Source organism: Micromys minutus (genome assembly GCF_963924665.1).
Source record: "Micromys minutus genome assembly, chromosome: 32".
In the NCBI taxonomy this organism is placed as follows: Eukaryota; Metazoa; Chordata; class Mammalia; order Rodentia; family Muridae; genus Micromys; species Micromys minutus.
The window spans coordinates 4,005,851-4,025,127 of record NC_137967.1 but is presented as its reverse complement, the minus strand read 5'-3'; the positions used below and the strand labels follow the sequence as shown (position 1 = coordinate 4,025,127).

The window sequence follows — 19,277 nt, the reverse complement described above, 5'->3', positions numbered from 1 at the left end:
ATGGTGGTCTGTCATTCTGGTACCCAGTGAGCAAGGTATCATCTGCATTTCTGCCTCACACATGAGGAAACAGGGTTTCACTGTGGTGAAGTGGCTGGTCCATGGCTGTGTGCTAGTTAGAGACACGTAAACTCGGACTTTCATGATGCTAAAACACCACCCCAAGACCTGCTGCTGTCCAGATCTCATTCGGCCCTCTGACCTGGAGTCACACTCTGACAGGTGATTGAACAGACATGTGACTTGTGGCAGATGGGAACATGCCCACTTGGTTGGTACTACATTAAAAACGAATACAGGCACAGTGGGTTCAGGGAAATCCAGTTCCATCTAACACTCCTCATCCCAGCATCCTCCCTCCCAGAAAGACCAGCACAGCATCAATACCAAACTCATTAATGTAACTAAGTAATGGCTGTGCACACAAATGCATCTGTTTCTGAATCACAGCATGGGGTGGGGTACAAAAGCTGTGCTATATTCAGCCACAAGGACTGTTAGGGATGCTGAGATACTCATGAGAACATCGTGCAGCCAAGATCCCTGCTCACCACGATGGAAAGCCACAGCCACCACCATACCACACACCCAGGCTGTGGCAAAGGCAGGGCAGCCAACTGAGCACGCATGTTGGCCGGATAGGGGATTCCTCTCAAATGCACTGGCCCATATTTGTACAATTTTAAACAAAGCAACAGAGTTCCCCCTTTACTGCTAGAAGACGAAGCCTCCATCCCTCCTTCTCCCAGACACACACACACATACACACATACACTAGGACTAAAGACCACATGGCTGTGGATAAACAAACTTGTGCCCAATTCAAAACGGAAATACTGCCCTTAGGTCTGTCACAGGGTTGTGGGTAGGTATCTTTTTAACGCAGCTTCAAAGGGGTGGAGCCAGAACATCTAAGTTTTTGTGAAGACATGGGTACACAGGCCTGGGCAGCACCTCTGTGCTATTAAATGTGACATCCAGGTAGAGACAAGAGGACCACCCTTTGCTACATAGTGAGTCTGAGTTCAGCCTGTGCAACACAAATCTCTGTCCCTCCAAAAATATGAAGAAAAGGAAGGAATGGGTACCAGGCTAGGCAAGAGGCCTAAGAAGGGAGGGCCTGGTGATGTGTAGCCAAAAAGAGGACACCCTGCATCTGGGGAGGGTGAAAGGTCATGGCAGGGAAGATGAGACCAGGATCACAGTTCCACGTCTGATGGAAACCAGAAGCTTTGGAAGATTTTGCATCCTAGACTTCTGCTCACAAGCTCTCTGCAACATAGTTACTGTTCACAAGCTCTCTGCAACATTGTTTCTGTTCACAAGCTCTCTGCAACATTGTTTCTGTTCACAAGCTCTCTGCAACATTGTTTCTGTTCACAAGCTCTCTGCAACATAGTTACTGTTCACAAGCTCTCTGCAACATTGTTTCTGTTCACAAGCTCTCTGCAACATTGTTTCTGTTCACAAGCTCTCTGGAAGTTTGTGATTTTAACTTATTTAGATAGTTAGATTTTAACTTATTTATTTTGTTCATGAACAGGTGCCACAGTGAGGTGAGAAAGCAACTTGGGAGGAGTTTGTTCTTTCCTGCAGCTGTGTGTGTCCCAGGGAATAAATTTGGACTCCCTGGCTTGACAGCAATCAGCTTTATTGATAAGCCACCTCTCTAGCACTAACTATTCTCTTAAATGAATCAGCGCACAGGCTCTCTATGCTCCGTGCTGTCATCTGGCGGCGGAGGCCTGCAGTGGTCACTGGAAGCACAGGACTGAGTGCAGAGGCAGGCAGGACTCTGTTGTGACAGTCCTAATGCTACCTGTCCTCTGGGACGTCAAGAGGGTCCCTGGGCTCTTTCTGTTTGAGCAATGTTAAAAAGTGGACCATCTGTCTAGGGGAGCCTGAGTAAATGCTATAAAATATTTCAGGTAACCATGGGCAGCAGCCTCTGCATGCCTGTCACATGTGGACATGCGTCATTCCTGACATGAAGGTTCTGCCATGTTAGAGATGAGCTGTTTAACACCAGCCTCATCACCTACCAACCACGGTGTCTCGGAGGAAGCCCCTTACCCTCTCTGAGTCTCAGTTTCCTCTTCTATAGGATACTGGTTAAAGGTATTGTGTGTAATATGTGTGTGTATGTGTGTGTGTGTATGTGTTGTATGTGTGCATGTGGTGTGAAATGTGTATAGTTTGTGTTCTGTATTTGGTGTATAGTGTGTGTGTGTGTGTGTGTGTGGTATGTGTGCATGGTGTGTATGTGTTTTGTGTATAGTGTGTATGTAGTGTGTGTGTGTAGTGTCCGTGTTTGGTGTGTGTTATGCATGTGTGGTGTGTGTGGTGTGTGTGTAGTGTGTTTGTATGTAGTATATATGCATGTGTGTGCATAGTGCTGTGGCCTGAATCCAGAGCTTCTTGTGTGCTAAGCATATACTCGGCCACTGAGCTGTAGCCCACTTCACCTGGGAGGCTTCCAAGGTGGAAGCAGAGGCAAGGGGTATCTACCGCAAACCAGGGAGGGCTTCCTGGAGGAGGAGACACAAAAAGCAGCCACTTCAGGCACTTTGTGAACACTGTCCCACAAAGGGCACTGACACACTGAACATCCCAACAGCACAGAGACAGACAGATGTTAATGATTGGCACGCCACCCAGAGTGAGGGCCACAAATAGTCCAGTGAGGTGGGGAGAGAGAGGAAGAATAACAAGAGGACATCACACACAGAACATCAATCATGCTGCACAATTTGTTCAGAAACATGCACAAGACGCCTGTGTGCTAGTCCCACTGTCACCAAGAAGGGTCGAGGCTTTGGCCTTGGGCAGGACCCAGGTTTGTCTTTTTTTGGCTTAGCCGATAGCCCAAGGGCGATGCTGGCAGGCTTCGAGTACCAGCCATTCCTTGTGAACACAATGCTGCTGCCCTCCAGCCAGATAAATGGCATCTCTGGCGGGTGACAGATTGGAGAGGGGGTTGGGCAAGAGAGTGTGGCTGGAAAGAATTAGATCCTGGAAGGAGCCCAGATTTCACAGGGGAGAGAGGCCATGGGGACAGGAGCTTCAGAGCACCTCTCCGCGGGCTACGGACTAAGAGGCGAACCAAGACCACCCATCTTTCTGGGTGCCAAAGGCGCTGTCTCTGGTCCTTGCCAGTCGTGTGTCCTAGAAGGGAAGAGGACAGGACAGCTGCTGCTGGGGTCAACAGTGGGTGCTGGCTCTGCAGACTGAAACAGGCTGGGACTGGCTGGGTTTCCTGGTGCCAGGCTGAAGCTCTGCAGCCTGGCGCTGGCAAGCATCCTCCTTGCCTTATTCGTTATGACCCACCCGATAACGCTGGGGACACAATGCTCCGAGCAACCTCTCCCCACATTTATGGGCTCTGACGCCCAGGAGGATTAAACTGCAGGAGGGAGCCTTGGGCTTGAGAGCCAGAGTGTTCCAGAGGCTAGGGACTGTGTTTGCTCTCAGTTCTTGTTTCTGTGTCGGAAATTTGCTGATTGTATTTGGGCTGTGGGGAACAACTATTAAATCTGATAATGCCTGCTGCCACTGAGGCAGAGCCATCTGTCCCCTGGATCTGTGTGCCGATAAGAGCATTCCAACAAGAAGGTAATAAACCATCCACCGGGTAGACACCAAGTGCCGAGACAAGGAGGCGAGACTCAGGCAAAGGAACCTTCCGGGGATGCTCTCACCTTCTCTGGGGGTGTTCTCTCCTTAGGAGACTTTCCACGAGGGTTTGGGGGAACAGGAAGAAGATGACTACCCAAGCTGATGGGGGCTCTGGCCTGTGCTATTTCTCCCTGACATGCAGAATGGAGAAGGTGGGGGTTTTAGGGGTCAGTCTACAGTCAGACTAAAGCCGGAGATACCACTGCTGGAGGCAAAGAAATGATCTCTTCCTCTCCCCTCTGGAGGCTTGGTAAAGGCCAGAGGAGGCCAATGAGATGGCTCAGAGGGAACACACATGGTAGAAGAGAACAGATTCCCACAAGTTGTCCTCTGACTCCACCATGCATGCTGTGGTACACACAAACACACACACACACACACACACACACAGACACACACACAGACACACACACAGACACATAGACACACACACACAGACACATAGACACACACACAGATACACACACAGACACATAGACACACACACAGACACAGATACACAGATACACACACACACACACACACACACACACACACACACACACACAAATGCAAAAATATAGCCAGAAAAGGCCTCAAAGACATCAAAGGCTAAACAAGCAAATCAACCAACCAACCAACCAACCAACCAACCAACCAACCAACCAAATGAACAAACTAACCAACCTCCTCGCACATATGGAATGTCTCCACCTGGCTAATCCAACTTATCCATCCAGATCCTATTCAAAGCCTTCTTTTAGGGGATGTAGCCCAGGCTGGCTTTAAACTTATGGACACTGTCCTGCCTCAGCTTCTCTAATGCTGGGCTTACGGGCACACGCCACCCCACCTGGCTTTCACAGTCTGTCGTGTGGCTCATAGTCATATTTTACTTAGATTTCTCCATCGCTGGATTTCACAATCAGGGAGCCAGGGTTATGGTTTGATGATAGTCATCATTTTAGTGTCTGGGTTTGAGGGCCCAGAACGCAGCAGGAGAGCTGGGTTCATGTTCTGTTAGAAGGGGGCCGAGGGGCCTTGGGAAAGTTATTTAATCTAGCTCAGCACCAAGGCTCTCATCTGCCAAAGGCAATAAGAAATCTTCGGCATGAATTATACAGCATGGAAATTCTATCTCGACGTACCCACCTTCCCCCACACCCCGCCATACCCATCCCAAAGGGTTCCTTTACAGATTAAACAGGGAAATGGGAAATGGTACCTGCAGCCAGATGTGTGTCCAGTGGTCGATATGATAAATGGGCATTGTTAATGATTCTGATCATACAAATAAGTCTCTGTGACCACACCGCCCTGCCCAGGGTATTGGGATCAATAAACATGTTCTAGACAAGTCAGACCTACAGACCAGGCCTGTCTACGATTCTAACTCAGAAGTGCTCACTTGACTAATGGTGTTTGCAGAAAACTATAAAAACTTCCCGAGGAGGTCAGCGCTCTGGGACCAATGAATATTCCATACAGGGCGCCTCCGGCTATGGAAACCCTAATTACTCTCGGTGTCACCAGGCCTGTGTGTGGCTGAAATGTTAGAATCACCGCTTCACCGGGATTTTACAAGGCAGACTCACTGGGGATTTCTCACGGTGGCCGTCAGCACCCAGGTGGCTGCGAGAATCCAGTATCTTCATCCCCAGTATGGGTGATGCTAGTGTTGCTCCAAGTAGAGAAGACTATTCCTAGAAGAGGCATCTGACCCTCCTTTCAGGTTTACCGTTTGTGTGTGTGTGTGTGTGTGTGTGTGTGTGTGTGTGCAGGTGCCCCTGGAGTTATAGGTGGCAATGAGTTACCTAACATATGTGCTGGGAACCAAACTCTGGTCTTCCACAAAAGCAACAGCAAGCACTCTCAACTGCTGATCCATCTCTCCAGCCCTTCAACCCTTTTAAAAATTAGTTTTTCAGTGAGTGTGCAAAAAATGGCTTTCATTGTGACATTATCATTGGAGCCTTATTTTATCATCCAAATCACACGTCATAGTCATTTTCTCATATTCATCCCTTTGCCTTTCTTTATCTGTCCCCGTTCCTGTGCTTGTTGGCCCTCTATGCCTATAATGTCTGTATGTTTGTCTCTCTGTATGCATGTAGTTAGACAGACATACAGATAGATTTCTGACTCTTTTGTCCAAAGCTGTGACCTCTTCTGAGTTGAAAAGACCACTGAGCAACATCTAGTCTAGCGTGTGTTGAGTCTCTCGGAGCTGTGGAGAGCTTTTGTAATAGGCTAGGTATAGTAATGCGCACCTTCAGTATCAAACGCTTGGGAGATGTGGAGGCAGGAGGACCAGGAGTTCAAGAGGAGTCTCACTACACAGAGAGTTCAAGATCAGTCTAGGCTAGATTAAACCCTGTCTCCAAAAACCCAAGGTGGGGAGTGGAGGAAATAAATAGGGAGGAGAATGTAATATTTTTAGTAGATCTGTGGTAGTGGAATCCTGAGCAGGGAGGTAGGGCTGCCCACGGGGCTCTGGATGGCTTCTAATTCACTAGCAGCCATGCTGGATGCCTCTGCAGAACTAGGAGAGAGCTAGGATCCCCAAACTGAAGGCAGTGGGCTGAAAGTCAGGCACCAGGACCCTCCTGGGGGTACCAGCTCTCCCCTCAGCATTTCAGATGACAGGACACTGTCACAGAGCCTCTTCCAGGACGGGATGTGGCTGAAGAGCCTCGGTACCCAGTCAGCCATGGCTAACGTGGCCTCTCAAACTCATACACACACCTACACTAGAGAATCGGGGGTTGAGCCTTCTGCCTAGCCGTGACCCACCTTGGGCTGGAAGACATGGTTCTCCTTCCCGAGGTGGTCCACAATACCAAAGATGCAGAGTGGTCCAGCAAAGCCCAGAAGGTCAGCCAGGATACGGAATGTGCTGCTGAGGACCAGGCGTCTCCCAAAGGCGTGGCAGAGAGCCCTCCAGATGGCCCGGGCACCCTGCTGGCTCTGCGTGTCCTTCCGCTGCCGAGAGAGTCCCACAGACAGATCAGAGTGGCTGAGGGCTCAACCACGGAGAGCCCCTCCTCCCGGGTCACCCCTGGGTCCTGCTGCCTGGGGAAAGCCCTGTGGCCATGTTTTCTGTGGATAGGCAAACTTCGGTAAAGTATCATGGTATCAAAAGATGCATGACAGGGCAGATCAGATGGGGAAACTGAGGCCAGGGGCATCATTGAGTCACAGTGCTGTTAGGGGTCACATGATCAGCATAGTGCCATCTTGATGGGTTGGCTCCTGTGATCACTCACTACTGTCTGTTTCAGTGACTTCCCCGAGTGTCAGGCAGACACACTGAAGGAATGCTGGGCAGACCATGGAGGCGCAGGGCCTCAGCATCCTCCTTACTGGTAAGAGCTGACCCCAGCCTAGACAAATTTGCAGAGATGATGTAAGGCCCAGGCCAACCCCTTGCACTCCACACTGGGTGGAAACCTCATCATGACGGCCACTGTAATTCAGAACAAAGAGCACAGGGGATAAGAGAGTCATGTAGAACCACATTCCTTACAAAACCTCGGCTTCCCCATTTTGACCGGGAGCATTTTGGACATGCTGATCTGAACTGTAAGGGCGGCTCCAACCATGACCTATGAATATCTGGCTCTAGATTTCTGTGTGAGTGAGGGTGAGCCTCTTCCCCTTCCTGGGTCTCAGGGATTTGGCTGTCTGCCCTCTGAATCCTTGTCTGTGGAAAGTCAGGTGATGGGTGGGATGTCTGGACTCACTGACCACCTGGGCATCGAAGGCTGCGCAGAGCCGCTGGTAGTTGGTGAGAGCTCTCATGGCGAAGGGCAGCTTCCCGATGGCCCGCAGGTCGATAGGCTTCTTGTGAGCAGTCTTGATGAAGGCATTCATCCACCAGTAGGTCCCCTTTGATAGCAGGTTAACGAAGGGCTGCAGAAAGCGCACACCCAGGTCCTGCAGGTCCTCGGGGGGCTTTACTTCCTTTGGTGTCTTGAAGAAGATGTACCTCTGTGGGGCACACGGGTGTGGGGCAGACAGAGAGGGTGGGCAAGTCTACTAATGCCCAGTGAAGGTCTAGAGGTGATAATCTGCATTTGATCACCAAGAAATGTGTCCAGGAAGAGGGCCTCCTGGGCACCAGCTCAGGGCCTCCTTGCCTTGTGGCTGGCTGTTCTCTGAAGCTGTGCTTGATCTAGGGAAGAAGTGGGGTCACCACTGCAAGGTGGTTAATGTTGCCTGTCAACATCACCTAGGAGACAAGCCTCTAGGCATGTCTGTAAGGCACATCCATGCTGGGTTAATTAAGGAGGAAAATCCACCCTAGATGTGTGTGATGGTTTGTATATGATTGGCCTGGCTCAGGGTGTGATGATCTCTTCAGGTACCTGTACTATGTACCAAGTGCCCCTGTGCTCAGACACACACCCATGCATGCGAGATATATATATATATATATATATATATATATATATACACACATCATATATATATATGTGTATGTATATCACATATATATTACATATATAGTATATATGACACACATCATATATATATATATATATATATATATATATATATATATAGAGAGAGAGAGAGAGAGAGAGAGAGAGAGAGAGAGAGACTCACTGTGGTTCAAAGTAGCTCTGGTTGGCCTATAACTTATTATGTAGACCTAAAAGTCACACAGATCCACCTGCCTCTGCCTCCTAAGTGGTAGGATTAAAGGTGTGAGCCACCACACCTGGACAATTAAAATATACATTTAAAATGTTCTTAAGAAGAGGCTAAGATGTTGGGTGTGTTGGCACATGTCTTTAATCTCAGCACTCAGAAGGCAGAGGCAGGTGGATTCCTGCGAGTTCAAGGCCAGCCTGGTATACAACGTGGGTCTAGGATAATCAGGGTTATACAGAGAAATCCTGTCTCGAAAAGATGAGAGAGAGAGAGAGAGAGAGAGAGAGAGAGAGAGAGAGAGAGAGAGAGATAGGGCTAAGCACTTGCGTCAGCACGTCTCTCTCGTGACCAGTTGCTTCACACTCCTGACTGCCAAGCCTTTCCTGCCACTGTGACCTTAACCCATAAACAGCAAGCCAAAGAAAGCCCTCTCTTCCCTAAGTTGCTTTTACCAGCAACATCGTCAGAGCAACAACAAAAGCGACTAAGACCTGCTGAGTTTGCTGAGCCTGGAGTCATGCGGACCTGGTTCAAACCCCGCCTCATGCACATGCTAGCAAACCTCATCTAACACGTTATTAAAGAGAGCCATGCGCACACCCAGGGTCGCTGAGAGGCTCAGTTGTGGGAGGGAATGCAAAGAGGTTATGTCCTTAATAAGCTCCACTTAATAAAGGCAGAAGAGCAGTTTACAGCCAGCCGAAGGCCCTATCAAGAAAGGGTCACCACCCCTGTGTAGGCTGGAAGGCAGGCAAAGGACTGTCTCCCTCAGTGTAGGTCGCTCACAACCTTCTGCCAGCAGCCTGTAACACTGGTTTCACTTTAAAATGCACGCACATGTCCTTTGCTTAAGCGACTCCCATTCTGGGCATCTCTCCCTCAGAGCAGCGTGGCCATACACAGAGAGGTTAGCATATTCCCTACACTGCTGTGTGACGTCAAGAACATGGCAGCCAAGTGAATGCTGACTGTGGTGGTTTGCATCTGCTTGGCCCAGGGAGTGGCACTATTAGAAGGTGTGGCTTTGTTGGAGGAAGTGTGTCACTCAGGGGCTGGGCTTAGAGACGCTCCTCCTAGCTGCCTGAGGATGCTCTGTCTGTTCCTGGCTTCCTTTGGATGAAGATGTAGAACTCTCAGCTCCTTCTGCACCATGCTCACCTGGATGCTGCCCTGCTCTCACCTTGATGATAATGGACTGAATCTCTGAACCTGTAAACCAGCCCCAGTGAAATGTTGTCCTTATAAGACTTGCCTTGGTCATGGTGTCTGTTCACAGCAGGAAAACCCTAACTAAGACTCTGACCCACAGAACAATGGCTGCCCCCATCATAGTGCATCTGCATGGTGGAATACTATACAGCCACTAAGAGACTGGACTTGCGTCTCAGGCAGCTTGGAGGAGTCCTAAAAAAATGCTGGCCGAGACAACCATGACTCAGAACATGGCATATAAGACAATCTATTTTCATGAAACAAATATTGAAGGGAGAAGGATTTTTACTTATGTGGCTTGAGGGAAAGCCTCTGGGTAGATACTTGTTTAGATGGTTGTGAATGATGTCACATTAGTAAAAGAAATGTGGAAAGTACGTAGGCTGTTTGAGTTACCTGGGACAGCGGGGTTAGGTAAAGGCACTTAGTCTAAGGTGGAGAAGAAAGAGGGACGGAGAAAATAGAAGATGGCAAAGCAAAAGACACAGCCAGGTACTCAGGAGGTATTGTGGTTTGCATATGCTTGGCCCAGGGAGTGGCACTATTAGGAGGTGTGGCCTTGTTGGAGTGGGTGTGTCACTGTGGGGCGGGCTTGGAGAACTTCCTCTAGCTGCCTGGGAGATGGTCTTCTCCTGTTGGCCTTCAGAACAAGATGTAGAACTCTCCTCCTGCACCATGCCTGTCTGGACACTGCCATGCTTCCTGCCTTGATGATAATGGACTGAACCTCTGAACCTGTAAGCCGGCCCCAATGAAATGCTGTCCTTATAAGAGTTGCCTTGGTCATGGTGTCTCTTCACAACAGTAAAACTCTAAGACGAGAGGCTAAGGCAATAGGGTAAAAAGTTTGATAGCAACCCAGGCTACATACCTTGTCTCAACAACAACAATAACATCCAAAAAATAAAAAAAAAACCTAACTAACCAAAACAGAACACGAGAGAGACACACGAACAATGGCCTCTGCTCACTCATGAGTGTACCAGAGTCCCCTGTCCCCAACAAAAGAAGCAGAGGCTTCCTCTTCTCTGAAAGAGTCAACCCATTTGCACACATCCCTCTTCCTCTGGGTACCTGAAATCCACCTGTGGCCTCGGTCACCTGTCTTGGGCAGATGCAGATGTCCAGGCCCAGATGCAAAGTGTCCCTGAGTCAGAACCACACTCCCCACTTCCCTGCTCACCCTCACCCGGATGACGTTGACCTCCACGAGCAGCAGCATCCCGTAGAGGACCACCAGAAGCCCCGTGAGGCAGAAGCGCAGCTGAGAGAAGCCAATGGCGTGGTCGTAGAACTTGACAAACTTGATGGTCTTGGTGATGAAGGCCAAGGTCCAATAGATGAGCAGAGCTGCGGAGGAGAGAGGGGTAGAGGATGCTGATCACGCATCTGTGTGCCTCCGCAAGCATGTAAGCATGTGAGGAAAGAGAGAACACATGTTCAGGAGCCACGGGGTCGGGTGTGTTCGAAAGTGTTTTTTGCTGAGGGAGTGTGCATGTGTGATTATCACGTCATTCCCTTGATGTCTGATCGCTGTGTGAGACAGTCTTATGTGTCAGAGAATGACCTTGAACTTCTGGTTTTCTGGCTGCTACCTCCTAAGTGCAGGGATTACAAGCGTGAGCCACCGCGCTTAGCTCCAGGGTCCCTTGAGAAGCGGACCAGGCACCATGACACTCAGTCTAATGTGTTTTCTCATTCATTTCTTACCACAACCTTGAGAGGGAAGCGGCTTATCACCCCCATTTTAACCAGTCAAGGGGACCCTGGCTAAAGGTGGGGCAACCCATGCAAGGTCATGGCGGCCTCAAGCGGCACACCTGGGCTTGCCAGTCTGTGGTGACTTTGGGTGGAATTCCCAACCCATTAGTTCCCATTAAGATGGGAACATTTTAATGATCATTCAACCCATCCTGTTTGCTTCGGATGAGAACACTGAGGCCCCGAGAGACGAAGAGAATGAGGCACGTTCACTGACAGCCTGTGATAACCAGAAGGTGAGGGAGGCCCAGGTTCTTCTCCTCGCACACAGCACAGTGGCCACAGTACCCAAACTTGGAAGAGGCTATGGAGGGCACAGAAATAGTGACTTCCTGCTCCATGGGGCTAGCGACAGAGCCCGGCTACCAGACTAACGGGATTTACACATAACGGCTGGGTGGCCTTGGGTAAACCATGTAGCTCCAGGTGCATTCAACCTGCGGTCCAGGAAAGGTATGGCTGCGGCCCAACACAAAACCATAAACTTAAGACATTACTGATTTCATTTTGTAAAGCAGTGCAGAGTCCTCAAGTGTAGATTTTCGTACCTGGCGATATCCCACTGTAATGTCAAAAGGTCAAACACACGTGACGCTGTAATCCACTCAGACCCGAATGTCCTCATCCATCAGTGGGGACAGTGACAGTGACACCGTCCAAAGGAAGCAATGTGTGGAAAGCATTTAGCACCGAGAGCCCGGCATGGATCACGGCTACTCTTGGGTATTAGCTGTTGACGTTTTTATGAAGGCCGGATTTCAGATTTGGGGCAGTAGGGCTTCAGCAGCCCTGGGTGGATTCTGTCCTAAATTCTCAGCCCTCTCCCTAACCTGCCAGCTTGTCACTATTGGTTGGTGAGAGCAAACCCCAACACAGCTAGCTGAGTGGCCCTGGAGGGGGTGTTGACGTGGGCCAGCTCCAGCACCCTTTGTCCCTGGAGTCCTGCACACATACAGTGAGGCTAGCCTCGGCCACACACCCCTAAGCCAGGCCACAGTGAGTGAATGAGATTTACACTCTGATCTCTGAGTCCTCAGGCTGCTGCTTGAGAAAATAGATGAGACCTGTTTGCCTGGCTGTGCGCTGAGAAGCAGGTCATGACATGAGGCCCCACAGTGTGGCCAGGACTGAGCATGGGCAAGAAGAGAGAGGGCAAGAGCCCTCGCTCAGGACTGTGATGACGGTCTTCAGGTCACAGGAGTCCACAGGCGGAGTGTCTCCTGCCCAGAATGAGAGGGCCGCCTACTGGGGCAGAGACTCGGGCTGTGCCGCTGTGTCTGGATTCTATAACAAGCCTGTGACTTGGGCAAGGAGAACTTAGTGTCCCTGCCCAGACGGGAAACCGAGGCTCAAAGAGCCCAAGTGTCTTCTGCAAGAGCGCAGAGGAAGTTGGTGGTGGAGCCCAGGGGAGGCCTCTCCCACAGAGCCAGGCTGTGCCCACTGGGACGGGAGAAGCAGGAGCCGGGCGGCAGGTGTGAGCGGGAATATGGAGAGCTCTATGCTCCACACCCCTTGACCCTTCTCTCCATTTGTCTCCCATTCCCGGGTCCTGCGCATTACGCCTGCACATCTGGAACCCACCCACTGCCCCCTCCCCCCATGTCCTACCACGTCTAGGACACCACCATTCCCTCCCTTCACTGCCTCAGGAACTTTGTCACTGGTTGCTGCTTCCCCTTGCCCTCCCCCCACTCCAATATGACCTTCACAGAGCCATACATATAATGACATATATAATCACAACCGTTCACAGTACTCAGGGACAGGCGTGTGGCGCATCTCTGTAATCCTAGCATTTGGAGGTGGGAAGGAGGAGGATCGGGAGTTCAAAGTCATCCTTGGCTACATAGTAAGTTTAAAGTCGACCTGGTCAACATGAGATCTTGCCTCAAAAAACCAAGCGACCAACCAAGAATAACATCATCATCATCTTCAGCAGCAACAACAACAAAAACCAAAGAAACCTCCACAATAATAATAACACAATAGTGAGAGAAATCCCAGTGTCCGCCAATAGACGAATGGATAACAAAACAGGGCCGAGCCAGATAATGGACTCTCATTCAGTGTTAAAGGAAGGACATTCTGATGCTACAGCATGGACAACTTGGAACAATTATTCTATGTAAAATAAGTAAGTACAAGAGAATTCAAAAAGTCCTTAATGAAGTTTTATGAAGGGAGTAGATTGCTGGGCCTGCAGGCTAGGGAGCGGAGAAGGAGGCATTAGTGCTTAATGAGTTTAGAGCGTTGGCCTGAGAAGGCAGGAGCCAGCGGTGATGGCTGCTCAGCCTTGTTAATGTCCTTAATACCACAGGACCTCACGCATGATGGCTGATAGACACAGTCAATACCACGTCTCTCTCTCTCTCTCTCTCTCTCTCTCTCTCTCTCTCTCTCCCTCTCTCCTTCCTTCCCTCCCTCCCTCCCTCCCCCCTCTCTCTCCCTCTCTCTCTCTCTCTCTCTCTCTCTCTCTCTCTCTCACACACACACACACACACACACACACACACACACACAGGAAACCCTAAAGAGGCAAGAGAACCTTAAGTCTGAGACCAGCCAGGGCCACCCAGGGAAACCTTGTCACAAAAATAGGAAGACACAAATAAGCAGCAGCAACAACAACAACAACAACAAAAACCCACCATCGCCACCACTAAAACAGGCAACTAACTGCCCAGCGCTGCTGGGAGAGGGCCAGTGCCCCATGCAGTCTTTGGCCCGCCAATTCCAGCTCCTTCCTGCCTTCCTGCCCCCAACCATTCTTCCTCTTTCAGATCACTTTGCAAACTCGCTCAGCTGTCCCTGAAGCCCACCTCTCCTTTCTGTCTTTCCCGCTTCCCAGCTCACGTCTTTCTTCAGTGTCCTCTGGGGCCCCAGGATCACATTTCATGGACTAGTTTAAACTGTTGGACTCCAGGCCTGGGACCAGAGACAGACCTCCAAATCAGGTTAGCTTTTCCATGAACATCTCTCTGTCCCTATAGCTTAGTGTACTGGCTGGTTTTGTGTCAACTTGACACAAGCTGGAGTTATCACAGAGAAAGGAGCCTCCATTGAGGAAATGCCTCCATGAGATCCAGCTGTAAGGCATTTTCTCAACTAGTGATCAAGGGGGAGGGCCCAGCCCATTGTGGGTGGAGCCATCCCTGGCCCAGCCCATTGTGGGTGGAGCCATCCCTGGGCTGGTAGACCTGGGTTCTATAAGAAAGCAGGCTGAGCAAGCCAGGGGAAGCAAGCCAGTAAGTGACATCCCTCCATGGCCTCTGCATCAGCTCCTGCTTCCTGACCTGCTTGAGTTCCAGTCCTGACTTCCTCTGGTGATGAACAGCAATGTGGAAGTGTAAGCTGAATAAACCCTTTCCTCCCCAACTTGCTTCTTGGTCATGATGTTTATGCAGGAAGAGAAACCCTGACTAAGACACTTAGCATCTCCCTTTTGCCTGATCTAGAATTTCTAGACCTATGGTGTGTCTCCTGGGGGGGGGGGGGCAACCAGGGGAGCTGAGGAAAGGGAAGAAATCACTGATTTCTTGGAAGGTATGGAGCCATCCATGGTGCTGATTTGTGCCTGAAAGAAGGATTTCCGAGAGCTTGATGAATAATTCGAATACCAGCTTCCGGGTGCTGACAGTGTTCATAAGATTCAGCTTAGCCAGACCCTGCTAGGTCAGGTGGGGGAGGGCCCCCTTGTGGACCGCTGTCTGGAGCTTGGAGCTTCATCTGTCCTTCTGGCTGCTACTCCAGACATACCCATTCGTTCACGTGGGGTCCTGGGGGCGGGGGCATGGTTGGAGGGAGGATCCCAATGGAACATCACACCCACCATAGGAAGCTAGACCTATGACTAGACAGTAGGAGAAAATGTCATCTGCCTCAAGCTAAGGAAGCCATGTCAGTTCAGCACAGAGCACTCCCGATTCTGGCGTCTTCTATTACCTGCTGTGACCTGTGAATGCCAGTGGCTTGCGGACATGGGATCAGAGGTAATTGCAAACAACCGTAGACTATGCCATGGTGGCTCTACAGACTTACGGCTTTGATGGTAGGAGCACTTGAGGACTCTTAGAAGCAGCTAGAAGCCTGCTCCGGTGCCTGATTTTGGTGATGCACCTAGGTGCTAGACTAGATAAAGTCCCTCACCCCTGAGCGAAGGCTTCTTGCTCTGTAGAAGGAAGACAATAATGGGGCCCACCTCGTAGGGCTATGGTAAGGACTGGGTTAATGAAATGAACCTGGCAGGGGCTGGAGAGATGGCTCAGTGGTTAGAGCACTGGCTGCTCTTCCAGAGGTCCTGAGTTCAAATCCCAGCAACAACATGGTGGCTCACAACCATCTGTAATGGGATCCGATGCCCTCTTCTGGAGTGTCTGAAGATGTAGGAGATGCTCAATGAACATTTGCTGGTGTCGTTTTAGACCTACTTCATATCTGTACGCCACACAGGGGAGCCACGGCTCCAACAGCGCTACCGTGGGTATCACCGAGGCGAACCATGCGGGGAGGGGATGGAGCACAGAGCCCAGCCCATGGCACACACCCCATAAAGGGCGGGCAACATGGCTGCTGTTTCTGCCTGGCACCACAATCATTCATGTCAGAAGCTGCAAGCTGAGTGTCTAAGAGTCAGCCAGCCTTAGGACTTGGTCCTAGGCCTTTCTCTGCTCTCCCATGAGACTCCATCCAGGCATCAGATGCTACCCACAAGCACACATCTGCTGAACACATCTCCCACCCCTCCCACAAACACCCAAACACCTCACTGTCTCCTTGACCCTGGGGTTGACCATCTCTTGACGTTTCAAATCCAATGTGCCTGAAACACCGATCGACATCTTGCCCTTACCTCTTACCCTGGGTCACTTAGCCATCTTAGTGACCAGAGACACCTTTCACTGGGTAGTTAGACTCCAGATTTCCAAAGGTGGTCCTGCTCACTGGGCTTGGCTGTGCTGATCTCACAGTCAGAAGCTTGGTGCTTCCCTGCTGCCCTGCACAGATAACCACACCCTCCTCCCTGAGCTCAGTTTGCTTTCTCCTCCACAGCATCCTCAGCACCTGCTCCTGGGTTCATGTACTATCTTTGCCCATCTGTCTCCTCCTCCAGACCACAAGCTCCACGGAGGCAGAGGCCTTCTCTTCATTTCTGGTTCCTAGCCTGGATTGGTTGCCTGGAAAAAGTTCTTAGTAAATGCTAGCTGCAGGAAGAAAGGCTTCCCCCCGTCCTTACCGATCAGCAGCTTGGGGAAGTTGGAGGTCTCGATGTTATGATAGTAGACCACAGAGGTGATGGCGGCCATGAAGGCCATCCCAGCCGGCATGTACAGGTGGAGGTGGCGGGATTCTGTCACCCTGTGGTGGGAGAAGAAAGCGAGGGAATGAGAGAGGGGATGTGGGTGTTACCGGCACACAGTAGGGCAGCACAGGTCTGGTGCTTACTGTCCAACACATGGTAGTATTGCGGGTAGCCGCGACATCCCTTCGTATGCTGGTAATTCGTCCCAGCCTGTATCCCAAACATTCTGTGCACCCCAATTCGCCTAGTGCCGGCCCCATGTAACAGGAGCGGCACAGGTCAGCACTGGCAGTGTCTGTGGGCACTGGACTGATGATGCTGACAGCGGTCCAGGTTGAGTATTCGCCCTGTGCCAAGCATGGCTCTAAGTACCTGGTGAGTGACAAATTGTGTAATTAAGCCCCATAAAATGGGCACCCAGTCATGCTATTCTTTAATCAGGGGACTAAGGTATAGATTGGCTAAGCAACACGTCCAAGAGCAGGTCTTTGTTCTCCTCAGGGCTGGGGACAGAGACTACTGGATGGTGCCATGCTGCTTTGATTCACGAAGGCCTCTGTGCCAGCTGGCTGTCGGCATGGTGACAATCCACACTTGGGGCCAGCTCTGCTCTCCCCATCACACCCTTTCTACAGACAGCGAAACACAGACCCAGACCATCCAGCACTAAAGGGCCAGGGCAACAGGGCTGCCACCACCCTCTCTAGAGCTTATTCTTTCTGCACCAGCAGTGCTGGAAACCCTCTCCATCCCCAGAGCATCTGTTTCAGCTTCCAGCTCAGTAATGTGCTTGTTACTGTTATACACCTGTCCTGTCCTATTCTATACTATTCGATACTATATGATACTATACTATTCTATCCTATCTTATACTTTACTATACTAACTATGCTATACTTACTATATTATACTAACTACACTATTCTATATGAATCTATATTATACTATACTATTCTATACTATATTATTCAATTCTATACCACATACAATATTCTATACTATAATATTCTATGCTATCCAATCCTATACTATTCTATTCTATACTATACTAGTCTATATAATACTATACTATACTAACTATACTATATTACTTACTATATTATACTAACTATACTATTCTATATAATTCTATCCTATCCTATCCTATACTATTCTATTCTATACTATACTAGTCTATATGATACTATACTATACTTACTATATTATATTAACTATACTATTCTATACTATCTTATACTATCCTATTCTATTCTATACTAGTCTATATGATACTATACTATACTAACTATACTAAACTTACTATATTGTACTAACTATACTCTTCTATATAATTCTATACTAAACTATTCTATATAATACTATACTATACTAACTATACAATACTTACTATACTATGCTATCTATACTATTCTATTCTATATGATACTATACAATACTTACTATACTATCTATACTATTCTATTCTATATGATACTATACTATACTATCTATACTATTCTGTTCTATATGATACTATACTATACTATACTATCTATACTATTCTATTCTATATGATACTATACTATACTATACTATCTATTCTATTCTATTCTATTCTATATGATATTATACTATACTATACTATACTATACTACACTATACTATACTGCTGAATCCAGCAGGTTAAGAACCCTTGCCCTGGAAAAACTAAGCATAGGCAAAGATTAGAGCTTATATCTGGTCAACAGTCCATGGTGGAGTGACTCCAGATAGAAGGCTGAGGGAAAGCAAAGAAGCGGGGATACCAACCAGGGGAAGCTTCCCAGAAGAACTGGGCTTTGAAGAGTAAGTATTTGTTTAGCAGAGATGTCCTGCCATATGGAAAGTGCACCATGCCAGAATTCCGGGGACTCTGGAAGAGCCCATGAACTGTTCACCAAACAGCATCCTCCCCTTTGGGAAGAACCACAAGTTTCCAGCCCCTGGGAAATAGATGGTGACTGCATTAAGCCATAGCCCTTTGCCAGGGGTTGGCCTGAGGGTGGCGGTGGCCAGACAATTCTTTACGCAGAGGTGTAAAGCCAAGTCTTGACTGCCCTGTAAGGAAGAGGAACAGCTGGAGCATGCTTTCCCAAGCTCGCCCCTTCCTGCCTAGGGGGTTACTCACAGCAGGGCAGCCACTCTGTGGTTAAGGAAAAGATGGCTGGTGCACAGAAAACAGGGGGGAAAGGCTGGGTGCCTGGAGATACACCAAGCTCTGAAACTAAGCTGAAAGACAGTTTTCTAGATTTCTTGTTAAGGGAGACAGTCACTGACGTCCTTTGACCCTCGATACTACGTCTCAGCCAAAGGGCTTGCGACTAATAGAGACGCAAGAGGGCAAAAGGCAGAGAACAGACAGCCTCTGGGGGACAGGGGCTTCAGAGCTCCTGCCTCCGTACTAGAAACAATGCTGGGGTTTAAGATATATAGTGGGGAAAAGTATGCCCAAGTCCCAGTTATAACAGATCTTAGAAGCTTAGAATGAGGAAGGGAGGGACGTAGGTGAAAGTTTTCTTTATATGAGTCCGGCGCACGGCAATTCAGGAAAACACCCCTCACCCACATTCTCCCCCACCCCTCCTCTTATTCTCCCGAACTCCTCTGGCTACTCGGCATCGACAGGACCACACACGGGCACGAGCCGTTACAGACTGAAGATACCTCAGTAACTCAC

General features: G+C 49.3%; 1 protein-coding gene across 6 annotated transcripts in view; it reads right to left on the bottom strand.

The window, feature by feature from the left end:
- Positions 1–19,277, bottom strand: part of ABCC8 (ATP binding cassette subfamily C member 8) — a gene marked incomplete at its 5' end in the record, with an annotated part of 74,851 nt that overhangs the window by 51,917 nt on the left and 3,657 nt on the right. For 4 of the 6 annotated variants that reach the window (XM_080908148.1, XM_080908150.1, XM_080908149.1 and 1 more), the window contains 4 exons: positions 6,448–6,636; positions 7,402–7,644; positions 10,706–10,872; positions 16,517–16,638. In XM_080908148.1, coding sequence (XP_080764274.1) covers positions 6,448–6,636; positions 7,402–7,644; positions 10,706–10,872; positions 16,517–16,638 — 721 coding nt within the window. The remainder of the gene's footprint in view (positions 1–6,447; positions 6,637–7,401; positions 7,645–10,705; positions 10,873–16,516; positions 16,639–19,277) is intronic. The other 2 variants (XM_080908151.1, XM_080908153.1) reach the window with 1 other exon arrangement.